General features: G+C 36.6%; 1 protein-coding gene across 1 annotated transcript; it reads right to left on the reverse strand.

The window, feature by feature from the left end:
- Positions 1-957: 957 nt before the first annotated feature.
- Positions 958-25,299, reverse strand: LOC150086826 (dnaJ homolog subfamily B member 9-like). The gene is made up of 3 exons (XM_090372285.1): positions 25,089-25,299; positions 6,856-7,257; positions 958-1,125 (listed from the first exon to the last, which is right to left on the reverse strand). The coding sequence occupies exons 1-3, from the start codon at positions 25,297-25,299 to the stop codon at positions 1,055-1,057; spliced, it is 684 nt and encodes a 227-aa protein (XP_090228411.1). The 3' UTR covers positions 958-1,054.
- Positions 25,300-26,982: the final 1,683 nt, after the last annotated feature.

Here is a 26,982-nt window from a genome sequence, read left to right on the forward strand (position 1 = left end):
GACAGCCAATTTGTTAACTAGAGACAAACAAAGAAATTTAATGGTGAAACCACAGTTTCAGTTTCTCTGTGGGAGAGGGGGGGGGATTGTCAGAATGGTGCAGGAGAACAAGTTGACAGAAATGAAGTTGCCACCATAAATTTGGAAAGTTAGCAATCTGCACAATCTCATAATGTAAGGGTTAGTTTCATATACAACCATTGAATAAAGTTATTTAGGTGTAGTATTGCAGTGTACTGCATCATAAATAAAACCATATAATTGACATGTGACATTTTCTTTTAGCATTTTGTATATAGTATAAAAACTTATACTATTTTATAGGAGTATAAAATATTTATACTCTGGCATAACCAAATACATCAGAGAAGTTTACAACTAGTAATATGAAAAGAATATCATTAAACAAACATATTAGCAATTTCATTGATTGCTATCACAGTCAACTCAGACCCATGTATTACTGCACTCTTACACTGACTACCCTGACATATCAGGTCAAATAAAGTACAATAAGCAAGTATACACATTTGCTTATTATAAATTAATCATTAACTACTGGTGTTACCTATAAATATTATCCTGTGGTATGAAATAGTCCTGTTTGTACTGTTACTTAGTACTGTTTGTTGCAGCCAGTACAAATAGTTATCCCCAGAAAGGCTGATTAGCTGTCAATTTTCCTTGCCTGTTTGTTACATTGCTTTGAAAATCCAACTCTAGTTAATAATATAGGAAAATAAATCTAAAAAAAAAAAAAAGAAAGGCAGATCCTTGCTACAAATAGCAACAAGGATCCACAGTAATGCTAAAACTGAGTCATTTTACAATGTAAAAATTAGAAAAATGCATGTATTATGCATATCAAAAACAGAGGACAACCAACTGCTAGCCTAACGAAATTTAAGGCACGATGCAAAACCATTCCATTTCCTGTTGGGAAAAACTGACCTCTGCTGTACACAAAACACTACAGATCATCTATCACATCGAAGGCTTCAGAAGATTTGTAACGTCCATTTCAGTCTTTTGACTAGGATGTGGTATACACAAATCAAGAACACTGTGTGTATGTTGTAACCATATTTCCAATACGTTGTGTCACAGTTCTGCAATGGCCTCCACCTTTTTATTAAAGAAAAAATAAAATAAAAATCATTCATATACAGGACAAGACAAAAAAAAAAAATAATAATAAATAAATAAAATAAATAAATAAAATTTAAAAGTTCAATAAACCACAGCATTTCCTATAGCCCTTATAAGGCCCATGATATAAACCACGTTATTTCAGTGTTTCTCAATTTGTATGCCGCAGATAATGCAAATAAAAAAAATTAATAAACCAGTTTTATAATAAAAATTAATTCAAATAAAAAAATTTGTTTATTTATGCTGCACCGATCCCAGCCCCTTCCAGCAGTCAATGTGACGTCATGTTTTGATTCCTAGTACCAGATCTGGTCACCTTTAACTGAATATAACGTTTTAGAGATATAAAAACACAAAAATTACTTTTAAAACACAAAGGAAATTTCTTACTGCTGCTTACAAGTTCAACAAAGATGGCAGTGATGGATTTTTGGGTTTTGAAGATGAATTAAAAACAAACAAAAAAAAAAAAAAAAAAAAAAACCGTGCTATTTTCCTTCAATGTCCCATTTTCTTATTGTTCTTTAAAAATGAATTAGAATAATATTTTTATATATGGATTTTGAGATAAAGTATTTTTGGTTCACCTTAATATGTACAGTATTATGAAAATACTTTGTGTGTAATAAAATGCTTTTGTTTAAAAAGAATTAAAAGTAATGTGGTATGTGCAATAAAATAAATCAGCACCTAACCTCCCCCCCCTTAAATAATCTTTGCTAAATCATGGGTGCAGCTTATATGGTGGGAAATAATTAGAGTAACATTTTCTGTGCTTTTCCGATTTATGTTGCTTTGGTATGCTAGCAAAAGTATACATCATTTATAATTATACTTAACATATACTCCAATAGTTGGGTTAACATATACTCCAATATGCGAGTCTAGTTGTTCCTTGAATTTATTCAAACTACTTCCACAAAAACAGAAGTTTTTCAACAATTAAACACCTTCTGGCTGAAGACAAAACTTCACACATCTCTCCTGAAACTCTTCTTCCTCAATCAGAATTTATTACTCTTTCCTGTGTGTAGTCCATGTTGGGGCTCTGGTGCATTGCATCAAATCCCATCATGATAGGAGGAATTGAGTAAGTGCATACCTCTCCCTTGCAATTCAATTTCTGTATTAAAAAGAAAGGGAAGGTTCCACTGGTGATCTCATCACTATACTTTGTTCGCTAACTTTGACATATCAGATAAAGTTCTCATTGGTCAGTTGCTAATCAGTACAGTGGTACTTCTACAGAAGTGACCAGCAAGAGCTTTACTTGATATGTTTAAGCCAGGATTAAAGTTAGAGTGAATAGACCACATGTGGAGCACTTCCAACTTTCATAAAGAGCTGCCTTATACATTGTACTAATCCAGATTAGCCAATTGCCTTTATTTCAATACGGAGCATGAAATGTCTTCACACAGTGAGTTTCTCCACTTCGAAACAGAATTTCAACTTAACAGGGACATTGGTGTAATATCAAGGAACATTACTTCTATCTAGTCACTCAAACTAGCAGTTTTTTTTTTTTTTTTTTTAAACGCAAACACACCCTTTACACCAGCTAAATTTAGATTTAAAATGCAGGTAGCCCCAATTTACAACGGAGTTACATTCTACCTCCTCAGGGTCATTAGCTGAAGCACCGTAAATCGAGGAAGAACTATTTAAATGAGACAGTTCCTTCACAACGAAGATTGAACCATAAGAGTTAATACAAGTGTTTTTATATTAAATATTTGTGGTTATTTTATAATTATAAGATATAAATAATATTTATAGATAAAATATAAGTAATAAAATAAAAATTTAACTTAGTACGTCGTTCCTGTAGAAATATCTTTATGTAGTAATGCCACTGTCTGTCCCCTCCCCTTATTGATGTTCTTTGACAGTAGCATAACGAGGTGTTATTGGGATGGGCCTGATGGTGAGTCGACCAGTTCTGCAGGTTTTTTGGCCTTAGAAAAGAACTACAGTAATGATGTCTGGCGAGTCTTTCTCTCTTCTAACATATTGTAGTAGGGCTTCAATATGTTAGTAACAGCTCTTCAGATGGAAGAGCTGTGTTCCATTGGCTGCAACAGTGAAGTGGTGTTGGGTGGAAAATAAACAACTTTCATATCCATAACATTATGGATATCTTTAAGGTTGGCCGGATGTAATGGAGCATTGTCGAGGACTAAAACAACATTTTTGGGCAAGTTGTTTGCTGCACAAAATTGGGCTGCCTCTAGACATAAGTATAAGTATCACTCACTAAAAAGTGGTTTGGGTCATCCATGCCTTCTTATTAGAGTGCCTGAAAACAGGAAGCCAAGTCTTCATAATGCCTTTCATAACAAGTGGATTCTCTGAATGGTACACCAACATCAGCTTTAACTTAAAAGTGCCTGATGCATTACCACCCAGAAATAATGTAAGCCAATCTTTTTCAGCCTTAAAACCTGGGGCAGACCTCTCTTCTGGGGTGTAGCAAGCTCTCATCCATTAACTTTTGGAATATGGGAGAATATTCCTCAGCACCTGCAGTGTCGGTGCTAGCTGCCTCATCAGTAATTTTTACATTGCGAATTCTGGTCTGGTTTTTTTGAACTGGGAAAACCAGTCCCTGCTAGCCAAAAATGATTCAGTCCCTCCCAATTCCTCATTAATTTCATTGAACAAGCTCTTAACCTTGTTCATAACCCCTGCCTGTGTTACAGAATGTTATTTTGGTCATACAGTCCCGCAGTCGCCGACCTTTCGGGCCTCACGGACCACTAAACTCAAAATTTTGAATCCCGCGGACCACTACCATGATTTTTTCCATAAAAGTAACATTCTAAATATGAAATGGTACTTACACTTGTTTTTGCACTCCAAGTTATTTGCAAAAAATTGGATATCATTAATGTTAACATAATTAATAATATAATGGCCTTATAATGATAAAAAAAAGTATAATTAATAAACGCAGATATATTCATATGAAAAATGCAAAAAACATTAAATTTCATTTTATTAAAAAAGAATTAACAGAAACAATTAATATTAACAATTATCAAATATCAAGTGCACCTCGACATAGAGGTGTATAAAGGATTAATTACAGCAAAATAATCAGTGTGACATTTATTGCTGCTTGTTTGAAATTAGCTGTTGGATTCTTGGCTCCAATGATGTTACTGCAACATGGAGAGCCGTTTGTATTTCCAGCCGACAGGGGTACTTGTTTTTAATTGTCTTAACTGATGAAAATGTCTTTTCACACATATATATGTAGTTGCGAATGGAATTAAAATTTTAATGGCCTTTTCACTCGGCACTCACTTTTTACGGAAAGCCAAAAATGAAATCTTGTTAGGGACGAGTGGAATTTACCTTTGAGACTGTCGTCGGATGATAGATCGATTAGGCTTTCTTTTATGTTCAAATTACTATCCTTGATTTTCGCCGAAAATGGATCTATTATCCACGTATTTCCGTGTCTGGGCTCCTCTTTCCTTTGGGCAATAACGACCAAAAGAGTCAGTGAGCGACTGTAATTGCAATCTAACAAGAGTTATTACCTGACATCCTCCTGTTTCATATAATCATCAAAATTTGGGAACATTTGCAGATCTTCTTCAAGTCAACCGTGTTTGCCACAGCAATATTTTCCTTTGAAATGCATCCATTTTGCCTTGTAGTGTGAACACGTCCGTAAGCTGTCCTTGCAAGGATGTGTTCAGCTCGTTTAACAGAGAAAAAAATATCTGCCAGGTATGCAAGCTTGGCTAGCCAATCATTGTCGGACAAGAGATCATGGAACCTCAAATTATTGTGCTGCTGGAAGAATAACTTGACTTCTTGGCGCAGGTCGAACAATTGTGTTAGTACTTTGTCCCTCGACAGCCATCTCACCTCAGCGCGAAGAAGAACACGAGTATGCGGAGAGCCCATTTCTTCACAAAGAGCCTCAAATATTCGAGAATTGAGCGCTTTGTGGCGAATTTCGTTTACAATTTTAATTACATCAGAGAGAGTACTTCGTGCAGTTCTGGAGATAATCTTTTCGCCACAAGTTGCTCATGATGTATAATACAATGAGTAAACAAGATGTCTGGGTGTCCAACGTCTTTCACTTTTGCAACAACTCCTTAACGATGTCCAGTCATGCTTGCGGCACCGTCTGTGCATATCCCAACACATTTTTTCCATTCAATACCGTGTTTCAGGAAATAACAATTAAGTGCATTGAAAATTTCAAAGCCTGTTGTTCTACCCGACAAGATTAGCGAACAGAGGAGTTCTTCCTTTAATTCTCCTTGGCAATCAAACCTCACAAAACAAAGAACTGCCTTGTTAGTTATGATTCGTCAAGTTGAATTGAATAAAATGTAGAATTTTTTACAAGTGCAATCACTTAATTTTCAATATCTTCGGCCATGTCTTCAATTCTGCGCTTCACAGTTATGTGCGTTAGCGGACATAGGAATTCCTTTCAGTTTCTGGACAGCCTGTTTCCCCAAAACCTCTTCACAGGCTTGTAACAAGCAAGGCTTAATTCTTGTCCAATCGTATATGGCTTTTTACATCTCGCGATTTGAAGTGCTTTCAAATAAGAAGATTTTACTAAGGACTTATCTTCAACAATCACTGTTGTTAATGAAGTTTTTTGCTTTTGCAAATTTTCACACATCCTTTGGAAGTATTCAACTGGCTTTTTAGCTAAATCTGGGTGTTTTGATTGCAAGTGCCTGCCAAGTTTCGAAGGTTTCATGGCATCATTGGATAAACTCTCAGAACTTATAATACAAAGCGGCCGTGGATCCAGTTCATTTCCAGGTTCTTGAATAAATCCAAACTTCAAGTAGTCCACATCATATTTTCTTGAAACTTTGAACTTTTTCTTCTCTCCGCCTCCAGTTCTAATGTCCTTCCGCCTTGTGGTGGCTGTGGAGGCTCTGATTCAGTAACCAACTCATGACAACGCGATGTATTACGTAAATTTCGCAAATTATTTCACTGGTTTTGAATCACGAATTCAGACAATTGCCAAAGACATTGAAGATCAGAAAAGACTTAGGATTTGAAACTTTTTGACACTGCCAATGTATGTGACTGCATCGACTCACATGCAAATGACTTGGATGATGCAACTATCCTTGAAATTGACGAGCAAACTGCAAACGAAGAAGAGGAAAACAATTCTGAAGTGGATAACACCGAAGTGGCACCAAAAGAATTGGAGAAGTTTTTCGGGGGGGGGGGGGATGGATTCACGAGGCCTGCAAGGCGATTGTGAATGGAGATCCGGATGTTGAACGTAGCATCAAGATACGGCAAATTTTACAAGATGGGTTTTGATGCTACAAAGACTTGTATGCTGAGAAAATGAAGAGACGACTTCACCAGACTTTATTATTGAAATACCTAAATAAACAAAGCTTTTTTCTCATCTCTAAAGATGTTACCTTTCATTAATACAATTTTTGCAATATTTTTAATTTCAAATCCTTTTAATTGGCTATCAACTGCAAATTGTTTATAGATTTATTACAACTTGGTTATAGACTGTTTCTCTGGTACGCATTCAATTAAAACCCATTATAATTATGCTTCAATCAGCATGGTTTCACATAACACGAAACAGTTTCAGTACCAATTATCAGTGCTATGCGAGGTATTGCCATAATAGTTTATTTTTACAGAAAATTGTTAATGCCAGAAATAACTACTAACCTGAATAACTATACCTTTGCTGAGACTGATACTGCTGTCCATGAATATGCTGATTCTGCTTAAAGTGAGAGGCAAAAAATGAACTTTCACCTGGAAATGGGTCATAACCACCAAAACCACCAAAATTACTCTCTTCTGAGCCTCTATCAGCAAAGAGATCATCAAAATTAAAGAATCCCCCATTACTACCAAATGAAAATTTGTAACCTTGATTTTCATGATTGTGACCTTGGTGTCCTTGGTGTTGGCCCGAATGAAATGAGCTTGCATCATCAAAGTGGTGAAAGAAGTCTTCAAAGTTGAAGTGAAACCTGTTAGATCCTTCACTGCCATTTTCAAAAGCATCTTCGCCAAGTGTATCATATTTCTTTCTCTTCTCTGGGTCTGACAACACTTCATATGCTAGAAAATAGAGTTCAGATTTGGATACAATGATATTTTTCTTAATCTAATAATTTATAATTGAACCAAAAAAAAAAAAAAAAAAAAAAGACTTGTATGCAAGTAGCGTTACAAAATCAATATAAATGAAGAAACCTTCAAGTTATATATTATTAATCATAAAAAAAGCATTTATATAAAAAATTTTTTATTTCATTCATTCATACTTATTAGAAGTATTCACAGAGAAATATAAAAAATTAGTTCAATAAGCAGTGAAAGAATATCTAATTCTAAACATTGTATACATTAATGAGATGTACTACTTCATTGTTGGGTCATATAATTCTTAATTTGTAGCAGTTCAATATCAGTAGCTAATCACTAATGTATGTCTGATTACATGTTGTGACAGCATGCTGAATGTACATATGCAGCTGAGAAATTATACAAGAATATGTTGCAATCATATTTAGATTTATCACTGCAAATGACAGCATTTTTTGGGAATTGCCAAATCAGATGCCAAGATTATAATTAAAGCCAGGGAAAACAGAGCAATAAATAGAGATAGTATTTGTCTATATTTTTTAAATCTATAGAGAATCTGAGATTAGCGACTCATGTTTTGGCAATCCTATTTAGGTAATGTGATCTTCAAAAAGGCCTATGGGGGCTGGGTAATTCCATATTGAAATAATTACACTCAAACACAAGCCAAGCGGTTAAAATTTTACTATAAAATATAATAAAATAAAACAAATTGGGAGCGTGTCATACGATTTCGTATGGCATGCTCCCGAGCCACTTCCGTTTCCAGTGTGCAAGTGGGAAATGTCGACTATGTACCTGGTGAATCACTTGTTTGAGTGCTATGGGCCTGTTACTTAGGATGTGTCGTGCCAGTAATAGTACACTGTTGAGGAAGGAGACAGCGGTCTCTGAAAGCTTCAGTATTTTAGTATATTTAAACGATTTTAGCACTGTTTTTAATTGTTTTAACCTATTTTATTGTATTTAATGTAATAGTCTAGTTTAACCGATATTTGTATCATATTTATCTTATTTTATTATATTTTATAGTAAAATTTTAACCGCTTGGCTGGTGTTTGAGTGTAATTATTTCAATGTGATCTTCAAAAGTCAACTTACATGCTGGAATTTGATACATTCTTACTTTTAAATCTCCTCCTCCTCCAAACAGAAATTGTTAAAAGCTGCTTTACAGTGCTTGTTTCCTCTTATCCTGCTTAACACCTACATGGCAGTAGGGTATTTTATTCAGTCACTTGTTTGTAGAGACCTGGGTGTGATTTTAAGTAAGATTGGAGGAGTTAGCCAATTTTAGGCGGAGGGAGAGGTTTACCTGTGAGGTATCCCAGTTTTCTTCTTTAAAAAAAAAAAAAAGAAAAAAAAAAAAGAAGAAAACTGGGATACCTCACAGGTAAAACTCTCCCTCCGCCTAAAATCTAATTGCACAATTACTCCCAGGTTTTTTTCATTCTCTACCACCCTATGTGTAATATCACCCAGTTGGTATGTTTCTCTGGGATTACTTCTACCCATATGTAGTACTTTGCATTTTTTAATGCTAAAGTCCATCTGCCACTTCTCAGTCCATCTGCCAAACTTTTCTAGATACTGCTGAAATAGCACACTGCCATTAACAACCCAGCCATCCTTTGTATCATCTGCAAACATGGACATTAAGTCTGATATAGCTTCATCAATATCATTGATAAATGTAAAAAACAACATTGGACCAAACACTGGAGGACTCTAACAATATCAGTCCATGAAGAGCAGCGTCCATTGATTACCATTCTCTGTCTTCTCCCACTAAACCACCCTATCATACTTTGTAGCAACTTGCCCTCAATACCGTACTTACTGCTCCAATTTGTAGCGTCTTCCATGCACAACAGTATCAAAAGCTTTCCTGAAATCCAAGTATATGATATCAAAATTATTTTTTTTTGCATCCAGTTCCTTTCAACCACATCATATTATCCAATCAACTTGGTCAGACAAGAATTCCCCTTAACAAACCCATGTTGTGTCTGAACTATAACTGAAGTCTTATCAGATGATCCTGCAGTGCTTCTTTGACCAGTGACTCCATTAATTTCCCCAAAGAGAAGTTAGTGACAGGTCTGTAATTATTCATGTCATCCTTTGATCCACCTTTGTAAATTGGTGATACATTTGCACATCTCCAGTCTGTGAGGACTTTGCCTGAGTCCATGGATGCTCTCATAATTATGGCTAAGGATTTGCTTACTTCTTTTGCTGCTTCCGTTAATACAACTGGATAGATCCTATCCACCCCAGGTGCCTTTCTTATGTTTAACTTCAACAATTTCTCCTCCAATTTGCTATCAGTTATTACAAAATCATTAAGCTGCCCTGTTAGAATTTAATAAGATTGTCTTCCACTTCCCTACAGAATTCCTCCTGTGAATGTAGATGCAAAATACTCATTCAGTTTGTCAGCTATCTGAGTAGGATCATCAACAATCGAACCATCAATATCAAATGGACCAAACTGATTCATTTCCTTCTTTCTAGAGTTTATATAAGTAAAGAAGTCCTTGCTATTTTTCTTAGCATCCCTTGCCAAAGATTTCTCATAATCTGCCTTCAACTGCGTAACCTCCCTTGTGACTTGATTACAGACTAGCTTATATCTACCATAGGCTTCTGTGTTGCCTGATAATTTATATACATCCCATGCATTTTTCTTTTAGGTCTAAACCTTGAACAGTATTTCTTAAAAATCGATATGAAAACCCTAGTAGCTTCCACGATTAATTCCTCGAATGCTTCCCATTTAGAATATGCTATTGGTAACATCAGTTGGTCCCACTGTAGTCACTTTTACGAAAGTAAAAACCCTTCTCTTTACACCTGATGGTAGTTATATCTTTAAGCAAATCCCACATCAGTACTCTGTGATCACTGCCACCCAGTGGGTCCTTTATCTGCAAATTCTTAATGCACGAATAACCACTGCTGATAATCAGATTAAGAGTATTACTCTCTCTGGTTGCCTCTGCAGAAAACAATTATCCAATAAATCCACAGGTCTTGCTAGCGTACGAGTGAACAACCCACAAGTTCTAGTCAATATCTGGGAAGTAAAAATCCCCCACAGTAATTATAACAAATGTTAAAATGCAAGTTCAAATAACAATTCTGACCTGACCACTGGCTGGAAAACGGGTCAGGGAGATAGGCAGACTTAACAAATGCAGCCGCTTCCTGAATTACAAAGCAGCTGTATCTGCTGAACAATACTCCTTTAAGATATTTTATAACAGGATCACCTAATGCATGTGGTTTTATAACTGGTTCATCTAATAATGCACATGAAACAATTTGAATTATTAAAAATATGAATTAAATGTGGTGTTATTAACAAATGATGTATCAAATTAATTTTTTTTTTAACAATATATAAAAAACTGTTGGTAACTAACAAGTTATTTTTAACTTGTTAGGTATTAACGTGCAACCAAGCAAATTAAAATAAACCAAATTAGACAAACAAATGAAACTACAAAAAACTAATATTCACAAGGGGAAGAACATTGGTATAGAATCCTGCAACGACAAGGCACAAATGCTGCTTGGAATAATGCAAGGAAAACAAACAGAACAATTTCTATAAGAATAAAAAGCCAATTTCCTTTTGTTTACTTTGGTTTATTTAACTGCCTGATTGTAGGCAGCAGTTAACACCTCACAAGTACAACTTTTGAAGTTATACCTCTGAGGAGTTAGCAGAGTGGTTCCCAAACTTTTTCGAGCCTCTGCCCCCTTGGTTCCAAAAATGCATCCCCAACGGTCTAGTCTAAACTTATAAAAATATTTTTTAAAGTAGCAGACTGCATGATCCAATGAGGGAGATAATAAAAAAATATATATAATTCAAAACAGTAATGATTAATTGCACATTTATTTCAAAGCCAATGAAAGTTATTTTATTTAATTCAATGTATTGAAAATTACTCGAGTAGTGATTCTAGCTCATTTAACAAAATGTCTCAGAATTACATTTAGTAACAAGTTCATTTTTCTGTGAATTTTTAATGTGAGGGTTGGGCTTGATAACATAATATCAGTTTCTCAAATTCGGTTTAAAGTCACTTAGGAGTCTTAAATCACTACGTTCAGTAATCTGGAGTCGATTTCTTTGCTGCTTAGAGATAAATTCGATGCCTACACTAAAACTACTAAATATGAAGTTGGGAATGCAATAAGTAGCTTCTTAACTACTGTCCATAGTGCAGGATAGTGATCAGAAATTTTCTTCTGTTAGCCAAAACTTTTGATAAGATTTCTTAAAAACTTTGTTTTAAGCTCAATATCATTTTGTAACTCAAATAGTTCTTCCTCTAATACCTAAAAATGGATTCATCACCCAATCTGGAATTTCGATCAGAAGCAGATTCTTAAATCTGTTCAGACATATCTTTATGCAGCGTATCCAAATGGTCACAAAAGACTTGCAGATCGTCATCCTGTACCCCCCAATCTTTTCTAGCTCAGACAGAGAGGGAAATTGATATAGCTTGTGATGGCCTATATTGCACTTGAATAAAATTAAGTTTGAAATAAAAGTGGATACTACAGATTTGACCTTAAGGTTGATATTATTTCCTTGCAACTGTAAATACATTTTATTGAACTTTGCAAATAGTTCAGACAAATATGCAATGTCAATATTCACTGTCCCCATACATTACATTTGTGTGACCTCAGAAGTTCAGATATGAAACTATCAGATTAATTAAGGTGTGTATGTAAGTATGCACATACAGCTATTTTGTATATTTTATGTAGTGTTTTTTTATGTGCATTTTTTTACTATGCATCATATGTGATGCCCGGACTTGTGAATACAAATTTACCCCTCCACATCCATGAATCACATATGATTCATTTACAACTACCTGCCAATTTTATTACTTTTTGGGTTATATTGTTGACATTGAAGTGTTTCGGTCATGACCTCAAGTTAGTTATTTTCTAGTGTGAAAATGGGTGGTTGTGGACTTAGTGAAGAGGAGTTGCGAAGAATGTTGGAGGAAAGTGACTATGAGCCATTTTCTAGCGATAGTGACAATGATTACGTACCAGATAGTTTCAGAGCCTAATACTGACGGTGGAAATGAAATGCAACAAATATTGACACAATTGATGGATACGGCAGGTACATCAGGGCAACATGAAGAAGGTTCTGCTAGTGTTAGTAAAAGTCATTGAACTTGTAACTTCTCCACCTCAGAAGGAAACTTTCATAGGTTAATCTGGTATCCAAAATATTGACAGTATAAGGGAAAATGGTAAAGCTTCTCTAACCGCATTTATTATAAATTTATAAATGAAGATGTCATAAATCTTATGGTGAACTAGACAAATTTATATGCTCATCAGGTTATGAATAGTCAAGAAAAGTGAAAGGAAGAATGCAACAATGGAAAGATACTAATGAAACTGAAATGAAAAAGTGTTTGGGATTCACTCTATTCTCAGGTATTGTTTCATATCCGAGGTGGGAGTATTATTGCAAAACTGACCCATGTACTATCATCCATTGTTACATAATTTTGGAATGACTTAGTCGTTTTACTAGCCTACTAAGATGCTGGCATTTTGCAGACAACACAGCAGAACATTCTAATCGATTGTATACTGGTGTGCAAAACTTAAGGACAACACTATTTCTAAAAGTTACAACCACAAAATCTTTACTTAAGGTACTCTTTACTGATGAGAGTAGATTCAGTCTCAGCAGCGATTCTGGAAGTCAGCTAATCTGGTGAGAGGTTGACATGGCATTACCCGCAAACATAACTGAAAGGGATCAATATGGTGGTCGAGGTGTTCTGGTCTGGGGAGGTGTTACCTTGGATGGACGTACACAACTCCAGATACTGGAAGGCAGTACTGTAACCAGTGCACGCTACTGTACTGAAGTAATCCCTCCCCACATGCATCTGTTCCGAGGTGCCATTGGCTCCGAGTTAGTGTTTATGGATGATAACGCCACACCCTGTCACACTGCAGCTGTTGATATGCTTTTGGAAAGTGAGGACATTGGCCTGATCATTCCACCGATCTAAATCCCATTGAACACACATGGGATGCTCTTAGGAGATGCCTAGAGGCACGTCCACACCCACCAGAAAATGTTCACCAGCTGAAGATGGCATTAACAGAGGAATGGACAATGTCACCACAAGAACTTATCAACATCATTGTTCTAAGTATGGATAGGCGGTGCAAAGCCTGCATCGACATTAGGGGTCGCCATACCTCCTGAGGAGGCGCCTCCGTAGCCAGGTGGGAAAGAGCAGAAGTGCGTAGCACACGCTTCTTGATTAGAACGGCGTTTGAACCTGTGACCACCAAATACGGAGGATGCGGAAAGGTCAAGGGAATGACCACCACATATTCCCGGAGCAATATGGCCTTAGTTGCTAATGCTCCTAAAAACCAAATAACAAACAAACCTCCTGAGGACCACCTCTTCCCTTTGTTCCAACTGTATCATGGCAGCTAGTGCTATATTGCCATTTTAAAATAAAGTCCCCTGTACCGTTTTGTTTCCTTCATCATCTCTGTACCTCACGAGGTTCCTTTGGTATGCTTTTCCCATATGCAGGCCACTCCTATGAGAAGCTACAGGTGAAAACCTGACTGGTCCTTAAATTTTGCATATCAGTATATAAAATTCAACCCCTGATTGATCTAGTGATTACAAATTTATGTAATTTATACTTTCCCGGGGATGATGATGTTATCAACGAATCTATGATACTGTTCAGAGGTTGTGCACCAAAGATGGTTGCGTTTGGTCTTTCGATGTTTACAATGAATTTTATTATTCAATTTGCCCCAACACCTTCAAATGTCTTTTCTCTTCTCACTAGTATAATCTCTTGAACACTTTCACCTGTCTTTCCATAAATGAGGTCTCCAAACTTAAACACCATATTCCCAATGCTGTCTTATCATTGACCAGTATAAGAGAATTCTAATTTCCTTATTCTTATACACAAAGGTGTGGTAAATCATTGATAAAACACAGTGCATCTTTCTGTGGCATCTGCTTATACTTCCAAACTTGAAACTGGTTTAAATCACTTTTTTCATTATAACCTTCAGTTCTACTCCACTTAATGCATGCAAAAGTTATTCTTGCAATTTCATTTCCCAAATTGACCTTATATTCATGAGTTACAGCTGAATGGAAAATCAGATTGAAGAGTATTAAAAAGTTCATTGATGGAGCTTCTTAGGCAATCTAACATCTGCTAATTAGTAGCTCCTTCCAGAAGTTTGGACTGAATAGTGCTAGTTTACAGGAACACAGCACAACTCTGGGGAGGAGGTATCAAAAATACAGAGCATTAGAGCAAACAAGCACAAAGTGCGATAGAGGGGACAACTGTATACTTTTCATAGTTTAAGTATATCATTTCAGCTGGCTCTAGGTGGAAAACTTAATGGCAGAAAACAAAATTTGGAATGGACATTATCCATTGAATGTAACGTTTATAAATATAAGGTATTGCATATGGGTAGAAGTAATCTCAGATTTACGTACCAACTGTGTGGTACTACTCAGGGTAGTGCAAAGTGGCTTCAGGATGTAGATTTGCTGAAACGGACGCAGAGAAGGGCAACAAGATTGGTGGAGGGAAGAAAGGGTTGCTCTTACCAAGAAAGACTTCAGTTCTGTAAACTGCACTGTCTGGAGACAAGGCACCTGCAAGGTGATCTGAATGAGATGTTTAAGGCCTTGAAAGGATTGAGCAAGCTCAACACTGGTAGCATTTTTCCTCTTGCTCAGACTACACACGAGAGCATAAATTCAGATTGTGGCAGAATGGTCGTAGGAGAGATGCCTAGAGAGAAGTTTGCCTTCAGCCAATAGATTGTCGACTGTTGGAACAAAATTCCATCTGTTATTGTGGTGGTAGATAGTCTGAATAAGTTCAAGGAAGAACTAGACAAATTGTTGGAGAGTTTTTTTTTTTTTTTTTTTTTTTTGGTAATGAGTTATAAGCTTGCTTTCTTGCATCATATGCTACTACTAATGTGGAAGAAAAAAAGAAAAGAAAAAAAAAAGGTCTAAAAGACTGCCACCAAGGGAGCAAGGTAGAGGACCATTTGGTTGAATTAGTACAAGAGCTGTTCAATAAAGAATGATTGTAATTTTTCATGAGCAACCGTACTACTTGCTATTTCTAGCTGAGTTGCAGAATTTAAGAACAACCAAGCTGCATCACATAGCACCCATGCAGTTGAGTTGTGTGCATGGCAGTTGGTCAAGTTTACGCTCATTCAGTATTGCCTACATAACAAAGGATGACACACGAGGAACAGTATGCTGCTCTCAAATTTTGTTTCCGTCTCAAAAAAACATAAGCTGAAGCATACACTGGTGTTCAAAGAAAGTGCATCACTCCCTTATAATTGTAATTGTCGTTCAAATAACATTAAGTATACGGCAATATTTCTTACAGATTGCATCAGCTGTTACTTTCAGCTATATCATCAGCACGCTCTACAAGAGTTGCAGTCATTCCTTGCTTGTGTCAGGATGGTGAGCTACATGCAGCTGACGCCATGAAGAAAGAGTGCTATTGTTGCTTTACGTGAGGAAGGATGTTCTTCCCGTCATATTGCTTATAGTGTCTTGTAATTAGTCAACAGTGAGTAGATTTCTTTCCAAACTCAAGAACACTGGTTTTGTTGATAGGACAAAAGGCACTGGATGCAAACGAGTCTCTACCCCAAAACAGGACTGCGTTTTGAAGCGTTTATGCCTTAGAAACCGTAAAGCTTCTTCTTCTGAGCTGAAAAGAGAATGGGAAGAACATACAGGAGTGGTAGCAAGTGCAATAACAGTCAGACTGCCTCTTCAAAAATGGACTTTTAGCCCATTGTCCTCACACAAAAAATAAAAAAGGCCCAATTAATTTGGTGTAAGGAGCATGTCAAATGGACAGTCCCCCAAGTAGTGGAAGTCAGTTATTTTCTCAGATGAGAAGAAATTCAACCTCCATGGCTCTGATGGGAGACAAACGATTCGCTGTAGATGTGGTGAAGAATACCATACAGACTTATTGTGCCTACAGTGAAATTTACTCATACTGTCATTGAGTTGTTGTTGTTGTATTTGGGTTTTCTGGCACAAGGGCCTCTTGGGCCATATTGTGCCTGTTCGATATTTGCTTATCACAACTTTCTCATGTTATTGTGATCATAGGCTATTATAGAGATTTATCTGTTTCAAATAAGTAAACAGTTCCTCCAAATTTGCATCATTGCCAAGAATCTGCAATAAGGTAATCGGTTCCTTCAAATGGGATAGGGATGTAAAGGTTGATTTTCTGGTAGTTGAAAGTTGGGGACATTCAATGAGAATATGATATATTGTCAACTGCGACTGGCACAACAAACACTGAGGAGGGTTCTCTCCCATAAGCAAATACAGATGAGTTGGATGTGAATGTCCAATGCGGAGCCTTGCTAGAATTACTTCTTGTCGCCTGCTTTTCCTGATACTAGATGTCCACAATTTTGGCTCTTTTTTTATCTGCAGCAGTTTATTATTTATTTGAGCTTTTCAGAGGTCAGACCATTGCTTCCTACATGATGTTTCAATAATGGATTTGTAGTCGGTGTAGGGCACTGTTTGTTGCCTGGAAGTGCTTGAGTCAGGGTGTTTAGCGGCGGTGTCCACTTGTTCATTACCTGGAATGCCTGCATGACTAGGTATCCAGCAGAAGGTAACCTTCTGGTTGGCTTTTTGACAGTAAAATAACTTGGACCGTATCTCTTTAAGAATCGGATGTGAGGGCGACATGGTAGTTTGAATGGCAGTGATTGCGCTTAAAGGAGTCTGTGTATATCAGAGATTGCTTTATACAGCTGTTGTGTATTCTATCTAGAGCTAGTTTAATTGCAAATAATTCTGCAGTATAGATAGTGCATTCCGTAGGAAGAGACACAGCAACTGAGAAGGCAGAAGAAACTGCTGCAGCACCAACGGCTGCATCTGTTTTGGAGCCATCAGTATAGATAGGTACTTTATCTGAGTTTTCCAACAAATGAGTTTTATGGAGCTGTTGATAGTTTATATTTTCCAGAGAGGATTTTCCCCATCTTGAAAAGAAATTGTCGCAGAGAGGTGAGAATTCAGTCCAGGGAGTTTCAGGAGTAGCAAGGTCTTGGAATATGTTGTGAAATTTAAGATCCCAATTGATCGTGAGTTCTTGCAGTCGAATCCCTGCGGGGCGGTTTTCATTAGGCTTATTGTGATATAATTCAGCATATTGAGGATCAAACAGGTACTGCCAGCTAGGGTGGAATGGCATGCTTTTAATTTTTGCTGCATAATTACACAATAAGGATTTTCTCCTGAGATGCAAAGGGGGTTCATTTGCCTCAATATACAGGCTGTGGACCGGAGATGTTCTGAAGGCTCCCACAGCTATCCTAAGAGCACTATGCTGTATGGTGTTCAGACGTAATAGTGAACTTTTCCTAGCGGAGTCATAGACAGGTGATCCATAATCTAATCGTGATCTTATTAAAGCTCTATACAGATGGAGAGAGCTTCTGTCAGCACCTCAGGACTTAGCAGAGACTGCTCTCAGGATGTTCAGTTTTTTAAGACATGTAGTTCGAAGGAAAGCAATATGGGAAGCAAAATTAAGTTTGTTATCTAAATATAACCCCAACAGACGGAAATTGTTAGTGACAGAAATCAGGTTGTTTTTTAAAAATATTTCTGGATCCGGGTGAAGTTTGCGTTTTTTACAAAAATGAATTGCACTAGATTTCTTTTCTGATAGGGAATAGCCATTCCGCAATGCCCATGATTCAATTTTAGCGATGGAAGTTTGGAGTTGTCTTTCAATGGTGTTCATGGTTTGGGATTGACAAGAAACAACAAGGTCATCAGCAAACATATACGATTCTACTGTATTAGGTACATCCTGTGTCATGTTTGTAATTCTTATTGAAAATAATGTCGGACTAAGAATGGACCCCTGAGGAACACCCTCCTCTTGTTCAAATGATTTAGATAAATTGTTCATGTATCTAACCTGAAATGTTCTGTGGCATAGGAAGTTTTGTATAAAGTGGGGTAAATGACCTCTCAAGCCAAAAGAATGAAGATCTTGAAGTACACTGTATCGCCAGGTGTTATCGAAGGCTTTCTCAATATCAAGATTGATCATGACCAGATGTTGTCCCCTTATGAAGGCATTTCGGATGTTTGCTTCTGCTTTTATCATTACATCTAACATGGACCGGTTTTTTCGAAACCCGTACTGATTGTTATTTTGCAAGTTGTTAGTTTCCAGGAACCACGTTAGCCGCCTGTGAACCATTTCTTCCAAGACTTTGCCTAAGCAGCTGGTCAGTGAAATCGGCCTGTAATTATGTGGAAAGCTGCGATCCTTTCCTGGCTTTGGAAAGGCTAGTATAATTGAGTGATGCCAGGAGTTTGGGTAAGTATTTTCTAGAAATATTCGATTGTAATATTTTAACAATGCCCTTTTTGTTCTGTTGTTTAGTTGGCTTATCATGACGTAGTAGATCCCATCTGGACCAGCAGCACTACTGGAAGTTTTATTGAGCGCCCCTAAAAGTTCTGTTAATGTAAATGGCTGGTTGTACGGGTGTGAAACTCTAGTGGAGAAATTGATCTTATGCTGCTCTGATGATTTTTTAATTTTCTGAAAGATTGGGTTGTAGGTGGATACGCCTGATATACTGGCAAATGATTCGGCTAAGGCATTTGCAATTTCTGCCGGAGAGGACAACTCCTTTCCTTTCCAGTTTAATATTGAAGCCGGGGACTGGACATATTTGCCATCAATTGTTTGTATTTTCTTCCAGATGAGTCTTATATCTGTGTCCTTGTTTATACTAGAGGAAAAGCTAATCCATGCTTCTCTTTTTGCTTTCCTTCTTATTTGGCGGAACTTAGCTTTCATCCTTTTAAAACTAATTAGGTTACTGGTTGTGGGGAATTTGCGGAACAAATTCCAAGCCCTATTTTTTTCCTGTTTAGCGTATGTACAATCCGGATTCCACCAGTAATTATTGTGTTTGCGTTTCCCAGGCAAGGACTTTGGTATTGTAGAGTTGGCAGCTTGTAATATTTGATTAGTTATACGTTGTGTGACATAATCTATGGGTTGAAGTTGAATTATTTCATCATCTAACTGAACATTTGAGGCATATTCATTCCAGTATGCCCTACGAAATTTCCATTTGGAGCGACCCGGCAAAAGGGGAGTTTACCCGTGTTTGCAGCTTGCAGAGAATTGGTAGATGATCACTATTTAGTGGATTTTCAAGAACAGACCACTCTGTATTAGTACATATGGAGGGAGAGCAGATTGAAAGGTCTATTGCACTCATGGATCCTGTAGAAAAATGTACATAAGTAGGCTGTCCAGTATTCAAAAGGGTAAGTTGGCACACATCGAGAAGATTTTCTATTTGTTTACCTCTTTTGTCGATTGTTGGAGATCCCCACAGCGAATGATGAGCATTGAAGTCTCCGAGCAAATAGAAAGGAGGTGGTAGCTGGTCTATTAGATTTTCTAGATTTTCTGAGGAGATTGAGGAATTTGGGGGAATATATATAGATGCTATTGTAATAGTCATGCCAATTTCTGCGCGCATTGCCACTACCTCAAAAGGAGTCTGAAGAGCAACAGGTTTAGATGGAATATTATTTCTAACAAGAACCACCACGCCTCCACGGGCTGGCGAGTCGATACTCCTATCTCTTCTGAACATGGTATAATTTTTAATGGTAGGACACACTTGTGGATTTAAATAGGTTTCTTGTAAGGATATACATGCTGGTTCATAGCGGTTTACGAGATCATGCAAGTCATCTTTTGCATTACGAAAGCCTCTACAATTCCACTGAAGAATTCTTTCCATTATGCGATCTTGTTAGTTGTTTTTGCTTCTGACAGTTTTTTGGTTGTAGCTTGTTTATACCTCTATTTTCACTTTGTCTTTCTTAGGAAAGAAAGGACGTGTCATGTCCATCTCATCAGTTGCGTGGAGTTCTAAAATTCCATCATCTGAATTTTTCTGCTGATCAATATCCATTTCCGTTGAAATCCGTGGATGCACCATTGGGGTTTCTGTAGCTTTTGGTTTCATTGTTGACGCATTGGCTGGAATGGAGATTGGAGTATTGCTGGCTTGTTCAGTTGTTTGTTGTGAAGGACACTGATTGGGAGAAGTGAGTATGGATCGTGCCCAATTCGCGATAGATGTATTAGGAGGAACTGTAACGTCTGTTTGGATACTTACTGATTGCACCTGTTTGGCAGCTGTGGCATACGTAAGCTTTGGCTCCATTTTGATTATTTCTCTTCTCGCCTCTGAATAAGTGACTTTGTTTTCCACTTTATATTTCTGTATTTTTTCCCCTTGCTTCCATAGTTTGCATATTTTGGAGAAAGCTGGGTGATTACCTTTACAATTTGGGCAATGAGGAGTGGTAGCATTGCAATCGGATTGGTTGTGGTCCTTCGATCCGCAGTTAGGACATATTGCCTCACCTCTACATGCAGTCCGAGAGTGTCCATATTTTTGGAACTTATAGCACCTGATTGGGTTTGGGATGTAGGGTCGGACACGGCAATGGAGATAGCCTGCTTTGACAGATGTTGGTAAGATGGGAGAGCTAAAAGTGAGGATTATGCTCCTTATTGGAATGAGAGTACCATCTTTACGAGTCATGATTCTCCTGGCTTGGATGACTCTTTGTTCTCGTAGCTCTTTGACTATTTCCTCCTCTGATACGGTTAATAAGTCCCATTCTGCAATTACTCCCTTGGAGGAATTTAAGGTGGCATGGGGAGTGACTTTTATTGGATGTCTGCCGAAAGTTGTCAGATTTAAAAACTTTGCAGAATGCTGGGATTTCATGGTCTCTACCAGAAGATCCCCAGACTGGAGTCGTCTTACTGATTTTGGTGAACCTGCGACAGCCTCTAAGCATTTTTGCACAAGGAATGGGGACAATTTACTCAAAGGCCGGTCTGATGTAGAGTGTAGTATGAGGAATGCTGGTATCTCCTCTTGAGGATTTGTTTTCAACCTCTTGGGTTGGGAAAAGTTATCATCGGTGTGTTTTGTTGCTAGTTTTGAGCTCGGAGGCTCTAAAGGTGGGAACGTATTGTTATCCATCTTTGCTCCTTTCAGCCCCGGGAGAGTGGATTTCTTCTCCCAGGTTACCGGCCCCGCCACGGGGAGGCAGGAGCAGTGCCGCTAGAGTGACCAAGCGGTATAAAAGTTAGTATATTAGTTTAAATGGAAAAAAGAAAGGTGATTTGCCTTTCTGAAACTTAGTTACAGATCGTAAGTCTAAGTTTACTAGTATTTAATGAAAACGTAAGAAAACCTTTTTAACTGAACAAAACTGCAGCTTCGAGAAAAACGCTCTAGAAATCACTGAAAATCGTTTGATCACTATAACGCTTGGCACCCGGGGCCACTGTCATTGAGTACTTAGCCAGCATTAATGTTAAATATACTGCTTATCCATTCTACAGGCCTGTGCACCCTGCGATTTTTTATTTATTTCCAAGTTAAAGAAGGAGCTATAAGAAAAAAAAAAGTTTCTAGTCATCAGAAGTAGCTGTAAAGATACAGAAGTTGATTCTCAAACACATATCAAAAAATGACTTCCGCTATGTTTTTGAAGAATGAACATTGCAGTAAGTGCATTTCATCAAATGGGGCTACTTTGAAAAGGACTATCAAAATATGGATGATTAATAAAGGCACGTTGGAAAAAAAAAAAAAAAATACGATCATTCTTTATTGAACTGCCCTCATAGACAAAGATCGAGACATACAATTCACTGTACAGTCAGTCCTCGTATAGCACGATAATTGTGTTCCTAGAAACCCTCGTGCAATATAAACAACAGGCCCTATGGGAAAAATAGGGTTAGGTGCTGACCACCCAAGATTGAACACACATTTGTAACCAAAACATTACCAAACACAATAAATAATCGTAATAAAATACGTAAGCATTTTATTACGACTATTACATAATAAAATATTGCTAATGCTTTTGCTTCTATCGTAAGCAAACTTGTTTTTTGTTTTATTTTCTATCCAAACAGATGACAGCCGTTCCATCTCTTCCAATTCTTTGTGTCTTAATCAAATGGATTTTAATTACACTTTGAGTTGTTCCTGCTATGAAAGTTGTTTTTATTTTCTCTGCATTCTTTCTAATTCTCGGCGTTGCCTCATTTAGGTCTGTAGCACGTGCAATATCACATGATCTTTCATTTCGCTCAAAGCGTTTCACAATTTCATATTTTTTCTCTATCGATAGAGGTGGACTGGCCATAAGCCTTACCGGGGAAACCCCGGTGGGCCGGAGGCCGGTGTGATTTTGGCCATTAACCATAGTATGAGACCACTATAAATTTTCCCGGGTAAGAATTTTTGATCCAGTCCGCCTCTGTTTATCGATACAGTATTGCTTTTCTTTTTCGATCTGAATCTGCAGTGTCTTTACCAGGACGCTTCCTTTTCACACCTTTTAAGTATTTTACTCATTTTTAGGGAATAAAGCACAATTACAAAACGAGGAGGCATGCTTGATACATATAAACAAAGCTGCGCATGTGTAGCAACTGAATAAACAACACTGTAAAGGCAGAGACACACTATTAACACCTCACATTTCTAGGAGTTACTACCATAAAACAATAAAATTCCAGTTTCGTTTCTGCTAGTGGAATCTGTTATAAACTGTTAGTAAACTCGATCTAATTGCATTTGCGATAATACCGATAGCTGGAATTGTGTTGGTTTTTACGTTATTATGGTGAAATGTGTTTCCCCTTCACTGATATAAAAAACAAATACATTTTCAGAATCTTCTCTTCATTGCTATTGTGTTGCGTTCGGTTGGGGTGATTCTGCATTCGACTGCCATTTCTTGTAAACACAAAGGCGAATCTGGTTCATGTTATATAAGATATTGTTCCCCTATTTATAAATCGTGTATGATTGAATTCGTGTAGTGTAAACACATATTATATAAGGACTGACTGTATATTGGAAATGTAATAAAGCATGGTCAACTGTCCAAAGCATGTTATGGGGAATGCTAGTGATATGCTTTGTGATGCCTTCCTTCATATCAGTCAGATTGGATATATCCTAGAGATATCCCCACAACCAAGAGTCATAAGGATTGAGTTCTAAAGACAGAGATGGCAAACATTCCTAAAGTGATGACAAATGAAGTAGTCATCATTGAGCACATTACAAAGCAGCTGAGTCACTGGCTGACCAACATGCAGACAGTAAATCAGCTATACAAAAGTGGTTTTTTCTAAACACCTCCTGAAGAGCAGGAATTACATGATCATTGTCCAGATCATGAGCTAGAATGTCTATGAAGAAAAACAGCAAAATCTGAACAATGGAGAGGCACTCTGTTTACAACACCTGGAAGTAATGATCTGGCCCTTCCTACAATTATGGGCATTTACACTAATATTTAACTGGAAAAATGGCCTCATCAGACAAACCACAAGGTGGTCCCTGGCCAGATGTCATCAACCTTCATTCTTGCAAGAAACCATAGACCAAACTTATTACTTTGATGTGATCAGTTTATGTTAGCTGCTGCACTGCATAGACCTTGCATGGGTTATCAGCAAATGATGGAGACTCTATTTTAGGAAAGATTGAGTCACTGGGCCCTGCTGGAAAGGGTAGAGAAGAGTAATGCCAATTGTTAATAAAGCAATATTCTTATCAAGAGATATGGTTTTGTGGGCTACAAATATATGGAAACAAGTTTTTGAAGAGCAATCTGATCAAGGTGTTCAAGACTGTGAAAGGTTTAAGTAAACCAAATGGCAAGGGAATTTTTATGGCTCAGTTGTATGACATACACAGGGTGCACAAATTTTAACTGAGTGGGGATAATTGTAGAATGAAGATTCAAAAATTTTTCTTTCAAAGAGTAACTGACTGTTGGAATAACCCCTATCTATGTTTTCGAACGTTTATCTACTTTAAAGAGGGAATGAATAAATATTTGAAAGTAATAGGTAAATGAAAGGAGAGAAGGTGACACTAGTTAGTTACTTTATTTTCTTATATTTATTTTTTGGTAGGTGCTACATAAGCTTGCTTCCTTGCATCATTTTACTGTAACTAATATTATGCACCACTTGTATGTTGAAAAACTCAACTCATCCCCTACCAGGGCATTGCCAAGTCTCTGTTAACTCCATTATAACAATTTTCAGCATAAACCAGTAGCTCAAATTCATTCTTTTTTATTACCACTAACATTACTATAGAAACAGATCAGACCTTGTAGTATTTTTTTTTTTTTTTTACTTTCCACTTCCCTAAGACATTCCCAAAAGCTTAAGAGTTAATTGACAAGGATTGCATCATAAAATACAATTACATAAATACAAAAAAATGCAATCATAACAATTTTGCAATTCTTATGACTGCATCATAAGAATTGCTAAAAAACACTTTATATTTAGTGTAAGCCAATGTTCAATTTAATTTGAATCTCAGAATGAAAAGCATTTAAAATAAGTATAATAAATTGCTTATTGGAGGCTTGAAGTGGTGAAACCCATGTTTAGTCTCTAGAGCAAAGTTTCCGGCATCCCCCCCCTCCCCCCATACTTCTCCTTCAACCCATGCACGGTACTAAGTACTATAGGTTTTGATACCTTTTCATGTTTGGGGTTTTCATAAAAAAAAACAAAACAGAAACATACCTTGTGCTATTTCTTGAAACATTTTTTCTGCATCCTTGCCTTTATTTTTGTCTGGATGATATTTCACAGCTAGTTTTCTAAAGGCCTTTTTTATTTCTCTCTCTGTTGCACTATTCTTTACTCCTAGAATATTATAATAATCCTTTCCAATTTTTCCAAGAACAGTTGTTATTAAGATGATCAAAAAAATATTAAGTCTTAACATATCCATCTTTGAACAAAACTGTAATATGTAATACAGCTGGCAAATTCCAAGATACTTTAGTCAAAGAGAAAGAAATTGAGAAGTCGTTTTTGGCTAGGAATAAAATAAGAGTCAAGAATTAGTTTCAAAAGTGCAATAGTTATAGTTAACATTTACATGAAATTCAGTTTTTATATAATTCCTATATTTATTACTCTGGAATTACACTGTTTGTAGCTTCCTGCCCAAGCTTATTTTTGATGAATTTCCAAAAAATATCCTTTGTGATTTTTTTTAAAATGAACTCCCAGTTTTGCCATTAGCCATTACATTTTCATAATCACTGTTTATTTCTGAATAAAAATAAAGAAATCTGCCCCTTATTCAGAATTAACAAATAAAAAAAAATTGGTGTCTTATTAAGAATAATGCTATTTATAGGAGTAACAAAAATATATTTAAAAATTAAATGAATTCAATTTAGTATGGCATTTTAATTAAATAAAACAATTGTGCTACTACTGGGTCAAGGACTCCATCAGGTGTGAGCCAAAGTTTCTGGACTGGAGCAATAAAATTAATTAACTTATGTTAGTTAAACATTTGCACTGTTCCCCTTTGAAGTAGTCCTCACCAGCCTATATACTGATACCAGTACTTCAAACTTTTGGTTTGCACCACGTATCATATTACAAAACAATAGTAATATCTTGCTATATGCAGCTGACAGCAAGATCTGGTACTTTTGTCAGAAGCAATACCTCCGAGTTATTTTGTTTAACATAAACAGCTTGATGTGGAAATCTGACATACTTTCACTTATAAACTGTTCATTATGATGCCCAAATCAGCATTTCATTTCCCTGTTTGTTATTTTCAACAAATTTATTATAAATTTTGTATTTTTTTGTTCTTGCCCTCTTCTCATATATATATATATATATATATATATATATATATATATATATATATATATATATATATATATATGAGTCAGCATTTTTACTGTTTTGGCATGAAATTTTTCTGGATGGATGCCCTTCCTGATGTCAACTCTTACCCTTTATCCGGGCTGGGGATATGTAGTGGTCATTCCCTGACCTTCCGCATCCTCCGTATTTGGTGGTCAAGGGTTGGAACCCCAGTCTAATCAGGAAGCATGTGCTACGCACTGCTGCTCCTGCCCACCTGGCTACGGAGGCAGCCTTAAATTTTGTATATACTTATATATTATTTACAAAAAAATATGTATTTTAAAGAGGAACAAACATTGAAATAAAATTAAAATATAAAAAGATTGTTTGAAATGATCTTTTCAACGCAATTTGATTATTCTTGAATAACGATATTTCACTTGAAATGTTTGACAAGGATTTCTTTTACTTGATATTTTTATTTTGTTGTAACTATTTTATTAAGTGATTGCAGCTTCCATGTTGGTTGCATTGCAGGAGCTAACAAAGTCACAGAATTGTTCTTTTTCAAAAAAATTCGCAATTATTTCATCAGTAATTTCTTAATTTGTCTAGTGTGAGACAATCTTTCACAAAAATTACCTTCACAACCTTCTATTTGCTGAAATATATTTAAAATTGGGCTCCCATAATGATGAGCAGCTGTTGACTTAGGATCTGACAGATTTGATAGTTCCAGCAAAGCCAGCCACATTTTATGCTAAAATTTTGAAATATAATGCATTTTATTTTGTTC

Source organism: Mastigoproctus giganteus, chromosome 4, assembly GCF_048544385.1.
Source record: "Mastigoproctus giganteus isolate SK-2022 chromosome 4, ASM4854438v1, whole genome shotgun sequence".
Lineage (NCBI taxonomy): Eukaryota > Metazoa > Arthropoda > Arachnida > Uropygi > Thelyphonidae > Mastigoproctus > Mastigoproctus giganteus.

What these genes read in the sequence shown, in the direction of transcription:
- LOC150086826 (XM_090372285.1), bottom strand. Translation starts at nt 25,299, where the DNA reads ATGGATATGTTAAGACTTAATATTTTTTTGATCATCTTAATAACAACT. An exon ending in GTTTCAAGAAATAGCACAAG is followed by an intron (nt 7,258 to 25,088) that starts GTATGTTTCTGT and finishes TCTATTTTCTAG; the next exon opens with CATATGAAGTGTTGTCAGAC. An exon ending in GCAAAGGTATAGTTATTCAG is followed by an intron (nt 1,126 to 6,855) that starts GTTAGTAGTTAT and finishes TTTAATAAAAAG; the next exon opens with GTGGAGGCCATTGCAGAACT.